General features: G+C 33.2%; 2 protein-coding genes across 7 annotated transcripts in view; one reads left to right on the plus strand and one right to left on the minus strand.

Moving 5' to 3' along the window:
* LOC129237343 (mucin-2) overlaps positions 1-14,070 on the minus strand; it is a 104,645-nt gene that overhangs the window by 47,795 nt on the left and 42,780 nt on the right. The window contains exons 1-2 of one of the 3 annotated variants that reach the window (XM_054872025.1): positions 1,564-1,660; positions 1,224-1,339 (exon numbers count right to left, since the gene is read on the minus strand). The exons of 1 other annotated variant lie outside the window; for it this stretch is intronic. In XM_054872025.1, the coding sequence (XP_054728000.1) occupies positions 1,224-1,236 (13 nt within the window). In that variant the 5' untranslated portion in view covers positions 1,237-1,339; positions 1,564-1,660. Of the gene's footprint in view, positions 1-1,223; positions 1,340-1,546; positions 1,661-14,070 lie in introns of those variants that run through there. One more of the 3 variants, XM_054872024.1, reaches the window with a different exon arrangement.
* LOC129237344 (uncharacterized) overlaps positions 1-14,070 on the plus strand; it is a 63,478-nt gene that overhangs the window by 7,056 nt on the left and 42,352 nt on the right. Inside the window, exon 1 of one of the 4 annotated variants that reach the window (XM_054872029.1) lies at positions 1,877-3,075. The exons of 1 other annotated variant lie outside the window; for it this stretch is intronic. The gene's annotated coding sequence lies outside the window, so the exon portion shown is untranslated. Of the gene's footprint in view, positions 1-1,876; positions 3,076-14,070 lie in introns of those variants that run through there. 2 more of the 4 variants (XM_054872026.1, XM_054872027.1) reach the window with 2 other exon arrangements.

The following is a 14,070-nucleotide window of genomic DNA, read 5'->3' on the forward strand; positions in this document are numbered from 1 at the left end:
TTTAATTTTTTCTATTAAATTTTGTATTGTATTATTATATGTATTTATTATTATTTTTTATTATTTTTTATTTATTTATATTTTCATATTTATTTATATATGTTTTTTATTTTTGCTTCTTTTATTGATTTATAATTTTTTTTTTATTTTACAACTTATTTTTTATTTTGTTTATTTTTAATTTATTTTTTAATTTTTTTAATCTTTTATTTTTTCTATGTTTTTTTTTTGTTTTGTTATTTCTTTAATTTCTTAGTTTTTATTTACTTTTATTTTATTTATTTTTTTTCTTAGCTTTTAAGTTTTCATTTACTTCTACTTTTTATATTTTTTTCAACTTTTAATTACTTTTATTTTTATTTTTTTATGTTTTTTCTGGTTTTCATTTACTTTTACTTAATAATTTTATTGTTTTTTTTTTGATTTGCCTATTATTTTTTAAATTTATTTATTTCTGTTTTTATTTTATAATGTTACTTTATATTTATTTTCTAGTTTATTTTAGTTTATTTTTTTTATTATATTTTTATTTATTTATTTTTTACTTTGTTTCATTGTACAACTCAATTTTTTTTTTGGTTTTAGTTTACTTTTTTTAATCGTTTTTTTTTTAATCTATTTTTCTTTTTTATGTGTTTTTCTATTTTTTTGCTTTTTAAGTTTTCTTTTCATTTGAACAAGCATTTAACTTTAAATATTAGAACACAACTCTTCTAATTAAACACATGGAGTCTAAAACAGTGCACCCATATTTTTCTATTATCGTGCGCACTGCATTTTATTTGCCACTTTTTGCGGTCAAGAAAACACATTTTTTTGTATATAGCTCTATGCGGGTCGACAAATATTGCAATAAACACTTACAATCGATACGAGCAAATTGTATAGGCGTATACATACATGTGTATGTATGTATGTGCATATGGAATCGCACGTGCGCCATAACCACTTTCTCACCATCGAGAAAACCGCTTTGCGCTATCCAAAAAAGCAAAGGAATATCAAAAAATGGAAATAAAATAGCTTGCGCAAATTATCAACAATCATAAATGCCGATAGCAGCAGCGCAGATGATTTGTTTTATATTTTTACAACTTTTTTTTGTTTTGCCTTAAATCGAATCAATCAATGCAGCAACAAGTCACTGTCAATACAAAATAAATATACGCGCACACACAAACATACATACATTTAAGCACACCACACAGAAGAATAATATTTACTTGAAGTTGGCATCTGTACGAGTGTTTGTGACGTTGCTGCTGCCACTGCTAATGTCTTGCTGTTGCACTGGTTGCAATTTTTGCCACCAATAGCTGCCAATGTGACTGCGAACCAACTAGTCAGACATTTAAGTTATGCGCAAAACAAGAAAAAATGCAAGCAAAATAAAAACCAAAAGAAAAAAATACAAATAAACGAATATTAATAAAAAAGCGCACAAAAGCAAAACAATAATAACATCACAAATATTTAGCACCGTGTAGTTGCTGCGCTCAATGCTGCACAGTGGCAGCTGTCGAGTAAGATTGTGTTTGTTGCTCACTTGCTCCGGGTGCTTACGCTTTTGCGCTCGCTAACCAAATACGCTCCGCGCACAACGCATACACTTGACAGGCTTTTCGGCGCAGCGCCGCAGCAACAACATTAACAGCAACGTTCGGCGATCAGCCACTTAGGCGCTCAGATACGGCCAACAGCCAACAACAAAGCACGAAAAACCAGCCAGCTAAACGAAACGAACAGCTAAACAACCGGCCAACTGAACAAGCTGCGAGCTACGAGCCTACTACTTACCAGCTACCAGCTACCAGCTGCTCGCGCTGCCAGCAGTTAGCCGTACACTCACAGCTGCTGTGCCCTGAACTTTTGCTTTCAGTTTCAGTTTCATTCCAGACTTTGCCGCGCGCGCATTTTCCAAATTCTCCGTTTCGCTACGCGATCAACTCGCGCAAATACGAGCAGAGAATACAACTTAATAAAAGCCAGCAACAAAAAAAATTTTAAAACAAAAACAACAAACACCCGTTGTGGTACGTTTCTACAGCCAGTTCAGTCAGTCAGTCAACGTTGGGGGACGTTGTTGTGATAATTCACTTTTTTCTATGATTTTTCGCTTCTTTAAATGCCATAAATTTTTTGTGAGCTTGGCTTGTTTTGTTGTTTTATGGTTATAAACAAAAAAAAAATTATCTATTAAAGATACAAACCATTTGTTAAGTGAGCACAGCGCATAACGAGCGTGTTAAATTCAATTTATGAATAATAATAAATAAAACCGTAAACTAATTTTACGCACAAATTTGCGCTGGATTATTAGTACAAAAGCTGTTCAAATATTTTCAACTAGTTTGAAGATTTACCAAAATAAAAAATAAAAATATAGTACAGTTGCCATAGGTTACTACATTTTTTCGAAAAAGTGAATTTGTGGTACTACAAAATCGAATATTGATAAAAGTATAAACTGCACTTCATTTCAATACAAGTTCGTGCCTTAAGTCTTTTGCCGCCAGTGCCTTGTATGGGTGTTCACTTATTTAGCCTGCAAGTTCGCTGTCTAAGTCGTTTGTTTTCATTCAATGCATATCGAAACACATACACAGGCACATACTGCTGCAACGTGACATTTCACGCGCGTTCTCGTAATAAAAGTTCAAATGTCATTAAAACGCAAAAATCCACAATTTAATTGAATCAAAACGACAAAAAAAGCAAATAATAAGCAAAATATGTTGTTTATTTAAGTAGTTAAGTACAATAACAAAAATCAACAAATGTTCATAGTAAACAAATCAAGGTGTCATTAAGTGTCAACCAGTCATCGCGTCGATAGGCAGCATCACACTATAACCGTAAAAATTACGCAAGCAACAATAACCACAACGACAGTAATAGTAATTATAATATTTAGCTGTAAAATAAGTGAAAATTGCCAGTAATATAACGGCATTTTAGCCAGAAATCAAATTTATAGCAGAACAAAAGCGTTGCAATAATTTCAATTCAAGTTTTAATAAATGCAATAAAAATTTTTACATCAATCATTTTAATTCGCATACCAGCAATAAAAAGGTAATAATCGTAGAACAGTAAAAGTAATTAAGTGTCCATTTTCTAACTGGAAGTAATAATATATAATATGTATTGTATGAAGGAACTAGTGTAAGGCAGGTAATTGGGGCAAATGCAAATTGTTTAAGCCAGACCTAAGCCATATACAAGCAAATAAAATTAATGTTTCTCTCTGTGACTTAGAAATAGAGACTTCTTAAGTCGCTAAAGTCATTCGCATGAAACAATTTTTGTTTTCTTTTTTGATTTTTGTTTCGTCTACATGCCTGCCAGTCTATTTGTTTGCCCCAAGTAAAACATATTGAACAGGTAGTAGCAGTAATTTCGACAAAATTTGACAATTTAGAGACCAAATGAATTGCACAAAGTCAAATCAGCTGTTCTACTTCTACTTTCTGTACAATCTAGCTTGGCGCCAGCTAATGGCTGTGTTGGATTCATACAAGGTGGGGCAAAATTAATCACCCAATCGAAGTGGCCGCCGTAGCCGAATGTGTTGGTGCGTGACTACTATTCAAAAGGGCACAGATTCGAGTCTCCAAGCATGAAATATCAAGTGTCAGAAAAAATTATTTTTAAAAACGGTCCCAACCGCAGGCAATGACAAACTCCCGAAACCCCATCGGCCGTTTGAAGGCGACATAAAACTGAAAACCATTAGTGCTCGGCCAAACACCCAATAAAGGGTGTAAGCGCCAATTATGATGATGATTAATTGAGGACGGTTAATTTTGTGCCACCTTGGATAAAACGTTGAGCTTGAGCAAGACTCGAAAATTTGTTGGTATCATTAAAATGAGAATTTTTGTTCTATTAAAAGTTTGCAGGCCGATGAGTGACTACCATTCACTAGACCCGCGTTCCAGACGCATTGGGGACATGAAACACAAAATCACGGAAAAGATTTTTTACAAATAGCGGTCGCTCTGCGGCAGGCAATGGCAAATCTCAGAGTACAATTCTGCTATGAAAAATCTGCTCATAAAAAACCATCTGCTGTTCAGAGCATCTTCATTTGAAGAACAACGACGCACACACGAAATTCGGTCACAGATGATTAGACAAATCTGTCGAAAACTTAATAATCAAAGTTTTAAGTCACTGATTTACCTACATTAGGCCAATGGGCGGTATAATAAACGCACACAGTGCAATGAAAATACACCGAAGTAGAATAGGCGGCCGCCGTAGCCGAATGGGTTGGTGCGTGATCCCCATTCGGAATTCACTGAGAGGTCGTTGGTTCGAATCTCGGTGAAAGCACAATTAATAAAAACATTTTTCTAATAGCGGTCGCCCCTCGGCAAGCAATGGCAAACCTCCGAGTGTATTTCTGCCATGAAAAAGCTCCTCATAAAAATATCTGCCGTTCGGAGTCGGCTTGAAACTGTAGGTCCCTCCATTTGTGGAACAACACCAAGACGCACACCACAAATAGGAGGAGGAGCTCGGCCAAACACCTAACAGAAGTGTACGCGCCAATTATTTATTTTTATTTAGAATAGGCTTTCCAACTTACGACGTTTACCGCAAGCGCAGTTACGAAAAGGAAAGGAAATATCTTGGATGTCTCCCCCCTACTTTGAATATTTTCCACTTCATAAAACTGCATCAAGTGGTTCAACTTTACCTACCCTCTGGTGGAGAAGGAGATTTCTCTTAGTTGCTACCTGTCACATATACCACTTACCACCTACCGACTGGCCCGACTTTAATCTGCTTCTGCTCACCCAACTTAACTTGCAACCCAATATTGCTATACTCTTCTTGCCAGCTCGTGAATTTGTTAGGTACAAATTAAACTTTTTAGCAAACAATTGGGCAGCTACGAAGTAAATCAAATAATTCACACATAAATCTGTGCAAGCGCGCACACACATAAGTATACTGTCGTTTGCACAAATTGAATAATAGATTATAAATAAATAGAAAGGCAGCTGCAAGCAACACACAGCCAAAGGTAAAATCAATCGTCTTAATATTTACATACATTCCTATGTACATATGCACTCGATATGTATATATGTATGTATGAGTGCTTTTGTTTTGATGTTCGCTACTCTATGAACTTGGCACATCAAAAAAGTTGTTTCTAAAAGCAGGCAATGGCAGATGTATTTTCTGCAAAAACAATAAATATTTTTCTTTCAGCGTGCCAAGAAATACGTTTTACTCTGATTTTTTATAAAAAACACAAAAATTGGAAAACGGTTTAATACTTTACATGGCTTTCTTGACATCCTACATAGCTTCGAATTGTCTCTTGATGAAATGAATATGATTTTCAGCAAAGAAAAGAAGAACCGCAAATATTAAAGACATCCCTTGTGGAAAGTACGAAGCTAATAAAAAGGTATTATAAAAAACGTTCCTGACACACCGAAGTGAAAGAATTTACTTTGAATTTCCATTCACACTTCATAAACATTTAATTCCACATTTCGTGTTTATAATAAAGTCAAAGAAACAAATTTTTATAAATCCCTAATTTATTTATAAAAGAAGCAATAAAAAATTTAGAAACTGTGTATATTCTCAAATCCGCGACTATAATATATGGACAGACGTACATCCGCGGCTGATGCGGCTTCGCCAAATTGCCACAATGAAAATTAATCTGTAGTACAGTTCCAAGTCAAAGTTGGTTAAAACAAAAAAAAAGCTGCCGACCACAGTTCAAAATTGCTCATTATAATTGTGGAAATGCCTAATAGTTTTTTCTTTGTTAAATGCACTTTTGCTGTCATTTCTTTCGTGAGCTATTCTTCTTCTAGTTGTTGCTTGAAAGCCAAATATTATAATGCACAAGTATGCTAAGCTTATATCGAAAAGTATGTGTGAACACATACAACTGGGAGTTGTTATTGCAACCATGTGTAGCAACTGGTGTCTCCTCAGGCACAAACCATTTACGGCCGACAGCAAGAAAAAATAAAAAAATACATATAATAAAACACATTGAAGTGAGGAGCCAACAAAAAGCAATCGCCATAAAAGATAGACCTTTTTTTACGGGCAACCAAAAATCGTTATTGCAATTTTGGTAAATAATAAATATGTATGTATATTAGAGTGGGCCGATTTTTTTTTTTAAGATTAGGACTCTACATTATATTCTAAGAAAAAAAATTCTCCTAAAGCATATCTCTAAAGTCAATTTCAAGACCACTCCCATATTTTAAAAGAAGATTCTTTAGTTAATACCAAATTAATGGGAAGATTAATATTAAATAAAACTCTAATCTCACAACATAGAGCAAAAGCGGATTGTCGACTATAATGGAGACGTATTGTAGAGGAACCAATGGTCCACCCGGATTGTAATGCCAAAATGATGATGAGTATACAAATGGACTTGCAATGGGAGCGCGTAAAATAAAGATTTCCAATATTTTTTTTTATTTAGTACAAAAATTATTAAAAAACAATTGGGTGATTCATATTGCGCCACCTTGTATGTTATTTTTTTTTAATAAAAATTTGCGCTTGAGTATTTTGGCACGAAGAATTTATTTTGGATTTCTATTTTTTATGTAATGTGTCTCAAGATGGCGCTGCAAATCAAGATATGGAACTTTTTAAAGTTTCTAAGAAGAGAAGTGTAAAAGACTGCAAAAGAAATAAAAACAATTAAATTTTACAATATTTCAAAATTTGATTTTATTTTTAATTCTTTCTTTCTTCTTCTTCTTCTTCTTCTTCTTCTTATTCTTCTTCTTAATCTTCTTATTCTTATTCTCTTCTTGTTTGGCGCCATAACCCCTTAGGCGCTTTTGGCCGAGTTTAACAAAGCGCGCCAATCGATTCTTTCTCGTGCTAACTGGGGCCAGTTGGAAACATCAAGTGAGGTCAAGTCCTTCTCCACCCATCTTTCCAACGTAGAGGAAAATTATTAAAATTATTTACAATTATTTTAGTTTTAGACCCTTTTTACTCCCAACATGATGCGTATATTTTTCTAATTTCTACTTTCTATCTTCATAACCATAACTGCTTCTCTATTTTCTTATTAATTAAAGATAGCTTCTTTAATATCTTGCGCTGGAAATAAATTTCCAAAAGCCGGGGACTGTATCCTGTAAACCCATTTATAACGAGCGTTTGCTTGGAAAAATTTCTCCTTTCTTTAAAGAATTTATTAATAACTTTGTACAGTGTGACAAATTTCAAAACAGCAAGGAATGTGCAGTGCAACAAGACGTCTCTTACATTTCCATACAGATTCACTGCGTTTATTCTGTTTCGCGCATAGCAGACACCTTCGTTGAGACTTTTATTTATTTTGCATAGGAGGAATTTTTCTGGGAAATGTTTTACCTGCAAACGCAATGTATCTAAAGCAGTCTCTCCGCGTGTTGTGTTATTCAGGAATATTAACATTTTGTGGAATTACTTCTGCAATGTCCAGCCGAAATTTTGAAAATGAATATTTCTTAGAATTTGGAATTTGTTTTGCTTTTCGAAATAAACAACGTGATTTTTAACAGTTAATGGACTTTTCTTCTTAGAATTTCATGAAGAATCCGAGTCTGCTAGAAACGCATCGTTCCATACAAATTGTCCCGCCCTAGTACATATACATACATAGTAAGTATGTACATATCACAGCTCCTTATACAGTCACTTGTACGCATATAACTATGTATGCCATCTAATAGACGTTTACGCTTCATTTGGCAATGCAATTGGCGAGCAGGCATTTGTTAAGCATTTAGAAAAAAAAAACAATTTAAATGCAAAAGCTATAATAAGCTATTGCAAGAATTCACAAAAAATTAGTATTTAGCAAATAAAGAGACCAAGCCTAATATGTATACCTGGCGCATATATTTACAGAAGTGTCATTGTTACACTCATGCAAGTATCATCAATAATTATTACCTGGTTTAAGGTTTGAAAACTAAACGAGGGATGGAGATCAAATTTTTTTCTTTATGTGAGCTGGGGGTGGTTGCTGACTCATATTATACAAATATGAAACCAAATATGATGCCGTTATAAGGAAGAAAACCTCCAGATAGCATTACGAGAATGGCACTGGACTGGAACCCGCAAGGGAGTAGAGGTCGTGGTCGACCAAAAAACACTTGGAGAAGGTCGATATTGCGCGAACTAGCAGATGCCGACATCACATGGGACAGTGCAAAAACAACAGCACAAAACCGTGTAAAGTGGAAGAGTCTTGTCGAGACCCTATGCTCTTGAGAGGAGTGAACAAGGAAAAAAATATACAAGGTGGCACAAAATTAATCACCCAATTTTGTTTTCAAATAAGTTTTTTACTAAATAAAAAAAGATTTTGAGTGATGAGAATCCTTAGTTTGACCTTTGGCAGATGATTATAGTAGTATTTACAAACTGTTCAAAAGCAATTTTGCACCATCACTAACGTTATGACCTCTACCTCAAATTTTATTCACCTGTTCGTTCTCGAAAATCTGCTTGACTCCTTCTGTTTACTTATTCCAATTCCTATTCATATTTCTGTCATTTGCCTACGCCTTATTGAACTACACACACTAATAAACATGTTGACATTTGCTATTAGCCTTTAAAATTTCTAAATATTTGCAAATAATTCGTTAGAATGCCTTAAAAAGTGTTCTGATATTGTGGGGTAAATTAAATAGAGTCGAAACTGTTAATTTAAAAAACGTATTGGTTTATTTCATATTCCGCAAATGTTTGTATTGAAGGAATATCTCACTCACATAGATGCACATAAATATGTTTATATAAATATGTCCGACTGGCAATTCAGCACTTCGATTTCATGAAAAAATACGAGGGTCATTCAATAAGCCCCTAGAAAATACAAAAGACGGCGCTGGTTGCATCGAGAATGGTCAGCTGTCAGTAGTGCTCCAGATACCCGGAAATCGAGCAATAGGAGTAGCTCGAAACTCGTTTATTGCTCTACTGTTCACATGTTTATTAGAAATTTTCGAGCTTTGAGCAACTAAAAAATTGTTTAAGTTGATTTTTCAGCATTTCTTTTGTTTTTCAACGACTGTGCATAAATAATTCGTAAAACTTAAATAATTCGTAAAACAAAAAAGTTAAACGCGCCTTGATGGAATGATGGAATTCAAATTTGATGTATTACGACATCTGCCATATTCACCGGATTTAGCTCCTAGTGCGTTTTTATTTCTAAAAAAAATATATGTAAAAAAATGGCTCTGTGAACAACAGCTCACATCAAATAATTAATAATTACCCATTTTGAGGACCTCCCGAAATCTTACTTTTTACCCCAAGGATGATTGATTACCAGGTTTGTTATTTAGCTGTGGTAAAAAAGAAAATTACGAGGGGAACTTTGGTTGCCACGTCACTTGGGGATTCGGCAGCCGAATTCTGCACGATCATCTCACATGAATTCACACACTCGTGCAATCAGTTGTTGCTCAGATAGCAACGAAGCAAAATGAGTGAAGTTTGTGTTGATTTGTTTTCATAAATCTTTCGTATATTTTTCGTATCACTAACACAATCTTATTGCCAGCCGAAATCTGCACGATAATTTCACACACTCGTGCAATCAGTTGTTGCTCAGACGGCAAGGAAGTGTCATTGGTTGATTTTTTTTCATATACTCGTATCAGCAACACGATCTTAGTATTTTTGTAAACGCACCTCAAGTGATGTCAGCCCATCAGCTGATTCTGTCAAATTCGCTCAAAACCAAATAACGGTCTGTTAAATACCTCACCTTTGAAATATTTTCACCATATTTTTTACCCGGCTTAAAAAGTTTGGGAAACGCTTGAAAAAGTGTTTAGCGAGAGCTAAAAGGGGATTATGTGGAAAAATATTAAAAACAAATATATACGAGTATATAATAACTTGACTTCAATTTTTTCTAAGTACTTATGGAACGACCCCTATTCACTTATTTGCATATATACACTCAACTATATAAGTAAGTATACTTAAGCATATACAAATGTCTCTGAGCGAAAAATCTGCTTCGAAGTAGTCGACTATCTGTAAACGCGTAATTACTACATGCAGGTGTATATACCTAAGTATGTATGTTCATATGTTTGTATCTACATAGCATTTTGGTAAGCAAAAAATCATCTACACTATATTACGTATACTTTTTGCTCTTAGTGTATGCAAATAATTAGCGCAATATGTGTTAATTGAAAGCATAATTGGACTGTAGCTATTATCAAGCGATTTATATTAGAGAGAAAACTCAAGCGAGCATTCAATTGTCCATCAATTATTAATTATTAATTGTGTGCGGAAGGATGTAGATTTTTTGCATATGTTGGCAGCACTGGAAAAGAGTTGCCGAAATCTAAATTTGTCTGGAAACATTAAATGAGTATTAGTAAGATCGCGTTCATGCAGGGAAACTTTTGTTGCTTCAACTCGTTACTTGTGAGGTTCGTGCTCTGTCCTTATTCTCAATGTTGTTGTGGACTGTAGACCAGCACAGTGTATTTGATTATTTTATTTCACCACTTTTTTATTATTTTTGGTTTTTAACGTGTAATTTTTTTACAAATTACTATAATCTGTAGAATTTGAACCACTCCCTTTAAGAACAACTGATAAAGCTACAAAAAAAAAGGAAATTCTGAAGACGCAATTTCATCACACGACGTCTGTTGTATAAGTAATAATTAATAAATTGTAGAAAGCTAATCTGCTGCTTAGAATCTGATAAGTAACTTTACCAGGATTTGGATTTGGAAAAGTCCATATACATATGTACATAGAAAAGGAAGCAACGTGAAAATTAAGTATGTAGAAGTGGCAGCCAACTCACTTAGACCACAATAGCAATTTATCTGCTCCTCCTCGTTAAACAATTTTGTTTTAAGTACAAACGCATTGATCTGGCATAAGTGTCCCCAAGATCATCCATATCATTCAAGAACAATGAATCAAAGTATCTAAGTTTGACAGTGACGAAGGAGATGTCTGACAGACTCTTACTTCTTCTTATTCTTGCAGCTTTTGCAATAGTCAAAATGAGGTACATTCAAACTTTGAGCATATCGAGCTAGGAGACAGTGGCCTGTCATCAAAGCATCTAACATAGAACCGCTTTTCATAGCGCATTTGAACGGCTGACGTCCCATTCTGGCTAAATTCTTTTTTTTAGCCGTACATGTCAGACTATTAACTCATCTCGTGTTGGCTTAAGTGACAATGTTTCTTATACCACGCAATTTGTGGGTTGAAAGAGGTATACCTACGTACGTCCATATCAAGAGGAAGGCGAGATATAGTGCCCTCACTCGCTAACCGGAAAATTAAGTAACGCAATATTCAGTGCAGACAGTTAAATAGGAGACTGTAGACCGTCCAGTGATAAAGCCATTCTACATTGCTTCAATGAGTTTTTCTTTTTTGGAAAGAATAAACCTTACACACCTTAGAACACACTTTCAACCAAATCACTTCCACGGTTGGCTTTGCAGCAGTCCATTCACTCAATACAATTTTTCAGCACATTTTCACGAGTTTCGGTACTTATGTATCTCACCCATGGCAGCTTTGATTTCACATTTCAACTTTTAACTCCTCTCTGGATGATTAGCGTTGATTTTGAATGATGGAAGTCTTTATTTTGACCGTTATGCACTCCATTGTTTGTCTGTTGTTTGTCACAAGTGTCAGATATGATTGACGTACGGCAACAATTACAAAAATTACAAATCTTCCGATAGGGTGGTTAATTTCATGCCACCTTGTACTTAGGTGTGCATATGTATCTATAGTTCTAGTGCCATTCAATCACTATTGTTGGCAATTCAATAAAATTAAAAAGAAAAAAATTACAAAAAGAAAAAAATTTACATTTTACAGACTTTTAACGTTTCAATTAGTATGCACTTATGTGGAAACTGTATATTAATTACTCTACTTACGTGTAGTTACAATACCAAAAATACTAATATATAATACCAAATATATACTCGTACACACCAAAATACTAAATAAAAAGGCCAACACAGTTTTTTTTGGTTTATGGGTCAAACCAGTTAGTAGAACGTAGAACAGCAACCTTTCCACTCGATATTAGTTGCACGAAATACTCATCAATTCAAAGAGACAGTCCAAGCCACATAACTTCGCGATAACATTACAAAAAAAAAAAAACATTTTTGTGCAGCATAAAATCTTGCACACAAAGCAAACTAATAACAAGCCTACAAAAGCGCTAAGAACACTTTACACCAACAATAGTCGATGGCCAGTTCCAGGCTTCACAAGCCCTACTCACATTAGCATTCTGTGCTTGACTTTTCACAAACTTTGTTAAAATTACAGCACCATAAAAATTACATCCACATGTGGAACCCATCATGGAATTTAATATAAAAAATAGATGATGTTAAAAAAAACCACTTAGCATGTTCAAGTTCAACTGTTGGCATTGCTGGGTGATGGCATCGAGACACTGCGCTATGACATTGAAAGTTGTAACATGTAAAATATTCTTAGCCTTCAGCTACTCAGCTCTGTACATTTAAATTGAAATATTTTGCAAAACAAAAATGTTTTATTTTTTTACAATTATTTAGAAATTGCCGCCATCAACTTAGTTATAGTTGGCAATGTGTAAAATTATTTATATTAAATATACCATTTTTCTCATTTTTTTACAATTCAAAAACTGGCAAGTCCAACCGGTTCGTGTACCGGTACGGTACAATAAGATTTACTGCTTTCTCAGCATATATCAGATGTTTTATTGTATTTACTTCACTCCAAGCGCTACGCTTGTTGTAGATCACCTTATACGTTTTATAGTCGAATTTACATATTTCAGTATGGTTTAGAATATTACTTGCATGTGAAACCTTACTTTAACGCTTTCAAACTATTGATGCCAATAGAAAACTAATTCATTAAAATTGTATGCAACACATCTAATACAGTAACTGATCACACGTTATCATTGATTTCCGGTTTCGAAAAATTAAAATAACTCAAAAAGAGACAATGCTAAAAAAATTTCAAAAAGATAATTAGCTCGTATTATCATTAATTAATAAAAATGGAGGCGAGGGTAAATGGATGAAAAAAGCATGATATATAATATAAATAATATAAAATATAAATAATATAAAATATTCGTGTTCACGCATAATATATTTACAAGGCATAGAATACTCCATTCGCGCCACCTTGTACAATATCTTTCGTTTTTTATTAAAAGAAAAATAGTTTATGAGAATTCACTCTTAGAAAAAAGTAGAAAATCGCAAAACGGAAGTTAAAATCACAGAAAACTAAGTATTAAATTTCACGCGATTAAAGACAAAGTTAGCACGTACAGAAAGTATATAAATTTTGAAGCATAATGGCAAATGTATATATATACATTAGGATGGCATCAATTAAAACATTTGTTCTTGATGCAGCTCTCAAATTTGTTATATGGCCAAAAAAATGGGCACCTATTTTTTGTTTTTTGATTTTTTGTTCAAGTTTATTATTTAGTTTATATAGTATGCAATAACTCTAACTAAAGTCAGAGAATTGAAAATAAATTACAATTCTGAATTGCTTTTTATTTGGTCAATCGATATTTCGAATTTAGTCGGATGTCATCTTCAGGGTCTTGCCAATAGAATAAAACCGAGAAAAATATTTTTTATTTTATTTTATTTTTTACATTTTTTTATTTTTTTTTACAATTGCTTTTATTTTTTTAATTTATATTATTTAAAATTTTTTTTATTTAAAACTTTTTTTATTTACATTTTTTTTATTAAAATTTTTTTTATTTTAAATTTTTTTTATTTTAAATTTGTTTTTGTATTATTTAACATTTTTTTTATTTAAAATTTTTTTTTATTTAAAATTTGTTTTTGTGTTATTTAACATTTTTTGTAACATTATATCAATTTTTTCTATTAAATAAACCCAAGAGTATAATTTGTTGGACCTTTTTAAAGAGAAACTAAAATCAAATAATAGCGATCTGTAATCATTTCATACCAAATATACGGTACAGTGCAA

Source organism: Anastrepha obliqua, chromosome 2, assembly GCF_027943255.1.
Source record: "Anastrepha obliqua isolate idAnaObli1 chromosome 2, idAnaObli1_1.0, whole genome shotgun sequence".
Taxonomy (NCBI): domain Eukaryota; kingdom Metazoa; phylum Arthropoda; class Insecta; order Diptera; family Tephritidae; genus Anastrepha; species Anastrepha obliqua.